Consider the following 8,273-nt stretch of genomic DNA (forward strand, 5'->3'; position numbering starts at 1 on the left):
ATAATACCAAATTAATATAAAATATTTAAGTGATGGCTGAATACAATATGAATAAAATAACAATAAAATTGGTATATTTGCAATACAAAATTAAGTTTTAAGAATAAAGGTGTTACAAAAATATACTAAGAAATTCATATTTCTTTGTTTTAATTGGTCTAATGTTATTTAAACATTTTACGTAAGAATTATACCGTATCATCGAAAAAATCGGCGTCTAGTTGGCTTGAAATAAACATCGTGATATTCCCTAAATAATATGTACACATAAATAATTAACTAGAAGTTTTACAATCTTGAAAATTTGATATTCTTGAACCTTGATTCTAAATGATTTTAAATTTTTTGATTTTCTTGTTCTTTAGGTTCGGTGAAAACGCTGATTGATTTCATTTGGTTTTTCGTTATTTTATTTGGTTTAAAAACGGTTCTTAGACTGATTATAGCCTCCATCAGTGTTGTGTCATATTAAAAAATAGGTCGAATATAATCCAAAAAATTGCATATAAAATATTTACCTCAAGCACATAATGTTTACTGCGGAAATTATAGTCAATGTAGATAATTTTAGTGTTCAGAATAATAATTAAAAAAAATATGTGGTCATCTTTGATAAGTTTATATTAGTTTATTAATTGCAGTAAACATTATGAGGTGTGAATTATATTGTATATGTAATTTTTGGATTATATTTGACACTACTTTTCTTATATGACACAAAGTTAGCCAAAACGTTTTTTTTAAACCAAATAAAAATAATGAAAACCCAAATGAAAACTTAAACAACGTTTTTCCCTAACCTAAAAATCCCAAGAAAATCAAAAATTTTAAACACCGAATGACAAAAATGCCATGCATGGATCTTCAGGGTTTTCATAACGCATCGTCTGACAAAATTTTTTAGATAATATTGTATTATTTGTAAATATAATTTTCGAACATTGATTTTTAATAGGAAATATACTTATAAATTTTGTGAATGCAAATAATAATACATCACTATTAGTAGATATTAAATGTTTTTTGTGAAATTAGACATTTTTCAAACCCCAAAATTAAAAAAATATATTTACATTTTACCCATTATCTTATGTACCTATACATTACTTGTACAAAATAAATACATTTGCTTTATTTGTATGGTTCATAGTTTATTTGACAAAGTATTTATTACTATAAATAGGTATATATGTTGCTAGTTATTAACTGTATATTATGTATAATTTTAGCTCCGACCGTATGTCGGATAACTATGAAGACATACGTTCAGTATTTCTTCGAATTGTCTTGCTTAAGTTAGAAAGAGAGCGTATAAAAGGGAATTGATTTGATGTTAATCATAGTTTTGTGACGTGCACGCAAAGATCCGTTGACCCAACTGTATATGTTAGTTCATTATATCATATTTCAAGATATATCATTTTTAAAATACAAACCAAAAATCTGAGGAATAATTATGTTTTCCATGTATTCTACAACATATTTATTAATCCGTTATATCTAAGTAGCGTGACGTCATAAATCTCGCCCGTAGGCTGATCTTTTAATAGAAGGCACTGCTTGGATGCTTGGATAACATCTGTCACATCTGTATGTCGAAAAATGTCATTTTTTGTAGAGAATGTTTTCAATGTTTTATTTTGAAAACAAAAATGCATAATATATTTATTAAACAAAAAGTATTATATAAAAATGGCTCGTAACATAGAAATATTAATAATAATAGTTACAATAATAGGTATAATATTCTTTTTATTAATTAACGTATGGATTTTGAATATAAGCATAGTGCAAGACCCACCAGAAAATTTTATTTGGGTTATACATGGATTGCGGAATGTATTAGGATATGGAACTATTTTTATTCCGGGCTACGTAATATATAAATACGTAATTAGGACCAATTATTTAAATAAAAGTGGAAGAGGTCCGATTGGAGGTATAATGCGAACATGTTTTGGTGAAGATGAGTTATTGCTGGTAAATCCAAATATACATGGCTCTAAAACATCTAGAACCGTTTTTCAAGATGCCGTTTTGTTATTATTTTATTTCTTTGGCCTACAAATTTCGTATTTGTCTTGGGGAGTGCTTCAAGAAAAAGTAATGACACAAAAGTACGAGAATTCCAATGGAGAAGAAGGTATTTTTAAGGACTCACAGTTCTTAGTGTTTGTAAATAGAATTTTGGCTTTTGCAATGTCAGCTGTAGTGTTAATATGTACCAGACAGCCCAGGCATAGATGTCCTTTATATAAATACGTATTTTGCTCATTCTCAAATATCATGAGTTCTTGGTGCCAGTATGAAGCTTTAAAATATGTCTCGTTCCCCCATCAAGTGTTAGCCAAAGCAAGCAAAACTATTCCTGTGATGATAATGGGTAAAATCATTTCCAAAACCAAATACGAATTTTATGAATATGTGACTGCTGTTATCCTGTCTGTGGGAATGTTATTTTTTATGTTAGATTCTGGGAATGATAGAGCCACAAGCACGGTGACAACATTTAGTGGAGTTATTTTGTTATGCTCCTACATAGCTTTTGACAGTTTTACCTCAAATTGGCAAGGGAAATTATTTAAAACTTATGAAATGAAACCCATACAAATGATGTGTTTTGTAAACTTTTTTTCATGTATTTTTACACTAGTGTCTTTACTACAACATGGAGGTCTTTTAGAATCATTTAAGTTTATGTTTGCCTATCCACAATTCATAGTTGACGTAACTATTCTGTCAGTTTGCTCAGCTTCGGGACAAATGTTTATATTTTGTACAATAGATACATTTGGTCCTTTAGTATTTGTAATCATAAGCACAATCAGGCAGTGTCTATCTGTGTTATTAAGTTGTATAATTTACCATCATCAAGTAAATATTATCGGAGGAGTAGGATTGTTTTTGGTGTTCTTTAGTATACTGTTAAAAATTTATTGTGGGTACAGAATTAAAATGATCAAATTGCAAAATTCAAACCTCATAAAAAACTAACACAGGTAATTTTAAGAATAGAGATTTGAATAGTTTCTAATTAGATTTTGAATAAACAAAGCTTTAAGATTGTCAGAAAACTATTAAGTTTACAATACATTTTTATTTTACTTTTTCATATTTATAATTATCTGTACATATTGAGAAATATACAATATATATGAAACTTATTTTTATTTTTGTATGTCCCATTTAATACCCCGTCTACACACCATTTTACATGTTCTGTTACTTGTTCAGTCAAAGCGTATCAAGTAAAACACTGTGTATGGTGTGTATACACTAGTTTTTAATCCGTCTTATTTCACATATTTTTTTTGGGGATGAGGGGAAAAATCTTGCATAAGACACCGTTGGGTATTGTCAGATTCCTACCGACTAAAAAAGCCTCCTCGCATTCCATTCCAACTCCATGCTCTGTTCAGCTGGAAACCGCTTGTGCATTACTTCAGCTGGAAGGCTGTCTTTGCGGTATGGCTCCCCATTCTATTTTCTTTAGTTTGTATTATTTCTCGAATGCATCTATATGTAATTTTCCATGTTTCACCGCTTTGCATAATATTTTTAGCATTAAAGACTTAATACTTGTCCACTGTCCCATTGGAATAGCTCTCTAAACTGCTTCCATTCATTGCAGAGGTATAGTGTGTGTTCGGCAATGTGAACTTCCTTGCAATACATACACAAATATGAGGTGGATATCTCCCTTTTATGAAAATAGTTGTTAAAGCATCTGTGCCCTGTCAATGCCTGAGTTTAAAAAGTAGTCTGTAACTCCAAAGCTTCTGTCCACCAGGTATTAATGTCTGGTATGAGATCATGTGTCTATCTACAATATCTATCTAAATCCCACGATCCCACTCCTTTTGCCATTCATTCATCAGTATGCTTGTGAGTATGCTTCTTGCCTCCAGTTTTGGTGTCCCAATCATCAATAAGAGGGTCCAAAGCCTACTAGATAAAAGTGGCGAATTTTAAAAATTCTGTATTTCGAAGGGGAGTATAACAAAATATCAAGTGTGCTGTATTTTTGGAAAGGTAATTTTATGTTCTTTTGAGATCTGAGATCATTAGAAATATACAGGGTGTCCGAAATAAAAAATAATTTTTTCTGTTGATAATTCTTAAATTATTAATTTTAAAAAATTATACTTAAACCATTAAATTCTACGTAAAAAGGTGCTTTGGGAATGTTTTCATAAAAATACAAAATTTTCCATAGCAAGAAAATTACAGCGATTTGTTAAAAATGTACATTTTTGAAAAACACCCTGTAACTCCGAAACGGTAACAGATATCGATGTGCGGTTTTCACCATCATGTTTTCGATAAAAATTGAGCTCCTGTCACCGATATTAGTTTTCGTCTATATCCTATAGAAAAGGGCGTTTCCCTTTAAAAGCGACCAATTTGACCCACCAACATGGGACTTATTACTATTAAATCCCAGGAAAATGTGAGTAGTGGTATTTAAACACAAATTTGGTAAGAAATAAATAATGGTACTTCAGTAAAATAATTTTAATAGACTCTAATATTTTACAACTTATTTAATAACTTTATAGATTCTATTTATAAAGATATTTTTCACCAACAAAAATAACAGCACCAATATATCTATTACAATATTATTATTATTATTATTGAATAACTAGTGAAGTTCGAGAAAATAAATATATAACTTAAAGAGATGATATATATAAACATTTCAATAAAATTAACTTTAAAAAGGAAATTGTCATGCTGCAATATAATTTTAGTAAAATTATATAAGAGTTTCTTGCCTTGAACTGCTAATATAGAAATGAATTGCACAGTTAGCAGTTAGCAAGATACTCTTATATAATTTTATTATATAACTAAAAACTGCAAGAAATTTATTTTCCATTATATAATTTTAGTAAGAGAAAAGGAAAAACTTTTTTTCAAGAGTTTCATTTTTCAGAATACAAAAAATATCGTAGAGAAAATAGTTTAATATATCTCGAACAAGTTAACAGTTGATTCAACTAGCAAACATGACTTGATTGGAAAAACTGGCCTATATATCATTTCACCTAAGTTTTACTACAATAATTACACAAGTTTTATGTACAAAACATTGCGCTACCATTTAGAAAGCACATTTCTATATATATCACTTTGCCCGCTTTATTGATAAACTGATTGTTTTTTGTACATTAAAAATATGAACAACTGTATTTGTAAATCTTTTAAAGCAATACAGTTCTTCTTGTATAACTTTCCCCCTACGACCGAACATAATCCGTCAAAACAATAAAAGATGGGTCGTTTTTTGAATAGTTAGTATTAGCACAGATTAGGTATACTATATGTATACAGATAAAAACCTTGTCCCTAATTCGTAGTACGAAAATTGTTTTTATGACGATGTGCAAACGAGTAAAATTTCCTATGCGCAAAAATAAACTCGCGTAAAATAACAATAAACAGCGTATAGAGAGATATTGCTAAATAGCGTGCATGGACGTTAATAAGGCCAGGTGTTATTTCCTTAAGTGAGGTGGTATTAACTCTCTTCATTTATAGTTATCGGATCGGAAAGAATTCTGTTCGCGTCGCATCCGCTATTTAAACTTAACCTAACTTTGAATTTAAAACTTTGAAATTGTTTTGTTTACTAGGTATTTTAAAACTAAAGGGCTAAAATGATTATTTCCAGTGTTTTATTGTTCAACATCTGCCAGTGGGTTTAGGGCAACAAGCAACAAATTCTCTTAGAAGGGCTAAATCGTCATCTGATGTAAACCTAAGCCTCTTTATAGGTTCTTTAATATTGGAAGAGGTAGAATCCATATTCTAGGTCATATTTATTTAATTAAAACTAATCCCAGCTACTTAAATATCAAATTACCTAATAAAACTAAAGTAATAATACAAAACAATTCAAACATAACTGCGTCGTGTCGTTGGCGACACAGTTTGACATTTCAAACAACCAATGGGAGCTGTACTAAATTTAAAATTGACAGCTGTTTGAATTTTGTAGAAATCCGATTGGCTCTTCTGATGTGTCGCTGGCGATAGTCGCTGTTCTGAGAACGGGACTTAAAAGATCTCGCCGGCCGGCCCCGGTTGTCAAATACCCGCACATGCTCATTTAAGCAATTTTTAAACGTTATTTAGAAATAGTGCTTGGTGTAACTGATCCGCAAATTACGTCAGGCGGTAACGTTATTAGCGGGTGTTGCGTTAAAAATTGACTCGCGCACAACTCGCGCATATGGTAACCATGATAAGGTACGCGTAAATACTGCATGACGCTATTCGGTGTTCCGACATTTCTCTACTAACTGTGCCGGTCAGGCGCTGTGCACAATTTTAGAGGCCATAAGTGGGCGTGCTATGTGCGCAAACTAGTAACCTAACTAGTGCCCGATTCCGAAAATTGGAACCACGAAAAACAATAAAGAAAAAACAAAGTTTATAATCTGTATAATCTGTGGTATTAGTAAAAACAGAGCTGGACATTAATTAATACAAAATAATATACAGGGTGGACCGAATTGTAATCGGGAAACTTCGGCAACATATTCTGCAGATAAAAATAAGTAAAAAAGTGCGTATAAATGCAGTATAAATGTTAGTAGGTATTTATTTCCAAATAATTTTTGAACTAACTATTGTCCCTGTAATTTGGATGATAATTGGTGTCTATATAGGTGTTTTTTGACACGAGAAATTTAATTTCGATGTCAATATGACTTCTACTTATAGGCGGCACAACCTACATATTTTTTAAGCGGTTTGAGAAGTAATAATTTTTCATTGGTACCTGTACTACACTACTGAGGGAAAAATGTACATTTCAACCGTTCTCAAGATATTTGGATTCCAAATAATCAATACATGTCATCGTTGATAAAAAAATAAACATATTGACTAGATAGTTATTAGACTGAAACAATTAATTTGGAATGGATTCATTTAAAATTTGGAATGGAATGGATTCATTTAAAAAAGTAAAAAGTTAACAAATTTATCATATCAGCTAAATAAATATATAGTCAGAAATAATCTGTGATAGTCAATATGTTTATTTTTGGTCAATGATGACATATATTGATTATTTAGATTCCAAATATCTTGAGAACAGTTGCTCATGGCGATTTCTACCAAGACACCTTTTTTACGTAAAGAACGGCGGAAATGTATATTTTTTCATTCAGTAGTGTAATCATAGAGATAGAGTGTAATACAGTTACTCTTCAAAGCAGTTAAAAAACATTGAGGTGGTGCACCCCACAAAGAGTAATAGTGACGTCGAAATAAAATTTTTCATGTCAAAAAAAAACCAATTTTCATCCAAATATCGACGTTAGTTATTAGTTATTTGGGAAAAAACAGAAATAAAATGAAACTTCTACACCCTGTATCTCCGAAACGAAGCATTTTAGGACATAAATTTATACGAACTTTTTTATTATTTTTATCCAGAAAATGTTTCCCAATTACAATTCGGACCACCCTCTATAATAAAACTTTAATTATTTTAAATTGTTTAATGTAGTGGGAGAGTAGAATTTAATAATTAATATAGTTTAAACCAGATTCAATTATTAGGCAAAGCATAACACAGCGTCTGCCACAGAACAAATTCATATCAACTGCCAACACAAGACGTACAAAATGTCGAAACAAGAAAAAGTTACGCGAGAAGAACTGTATAATTCCATGCTACAGGTTATTTTATTTTAACACAGAGGTGTCTAGCTTGAAACATTTTACGGATTAAAATAAAAATAAACACGAGACTTTGGAGAGCTAAAAGAGATCTCAATGTTATTCATATGTTAGGACGCCTCTATGTTTACTTATGTCTCTGAAGTTAAATTATACTTTTAACTCTTCCAACTGTTTGAGATTTTTTAATAAGTTATGTTTACTTTAAGTTTATTAAATTACTTTATATTATAATTAATAGCGACATTTTTACAACATATAAAAAATATTTCGAAATTTTACTCAAAATAATTTCCTACTCTTTACACTACTTCTCTTTTAGCGATAAAGATATCTTTAAAAATTTTATTATTTTGATATATAGTACTAATTTTATGAAGGATGATTTAATACTATTACACATAACGATAATGCCACAAAGTCTTTCTCAACTATAGTAAAAAACTGGTCATTTAAACAATGATGTGTCTTTTTTAATTTTCATTTAAAAAATATTTATTAAATGTGGTAGACCATGATTCGGTATTGAAACTAAAAGAATTTCGGACCTTATTCCATTGTCTTTATTTATTTTA

At 30.0% G+C, this 8,273-nt stretch overlaps 1 protein-coding gene across 1 annotated transcript; it reads left to right on the forward strand.

Moving 5' to 3' along the window:
• The first annotated feature begins 1,562 nt into the window (after positions 1-1,562).
• LOC115878169 (adenosine 3'-phospho 5'-phosphosulfate transporter 1) lies at positions 1,563-3,163 on the forward strand. Its single transcript, XM_030894560.1, has one exon. The coding sequence runs from the start codon at positions 1,693-1,695 to the stop codon at positions 2,992-2,994; it is 1,302 nt and encodes a 433-aa protein (XP_030750420.1). The 5' UTR covers positions 1,563-1,692; the 3' UTR covers positions 2,995-3,163.
• The last annotated feature ends 5,110 nt before the right edge of the window (positions 3,164-8,273 follow it).

This window comes from Sitophilus oryzae, unplaced genomic scaffold (genome assembly GCF_002938485.1).
Source record: "Sitophilus oryzae breed Bouriz unplaced genomic scaffold, Soryzae_2.0 scaffold_1500_pilon_pilon, whole genome shotgun sequence".
Taxonomy (NCBI): domain Eukaryota; kingdom Metazoa; phylum Arthropoda; class Insecta; order Coleoptera; family Curculionidae; genus Sitophilus; species Sitophilus oryzae.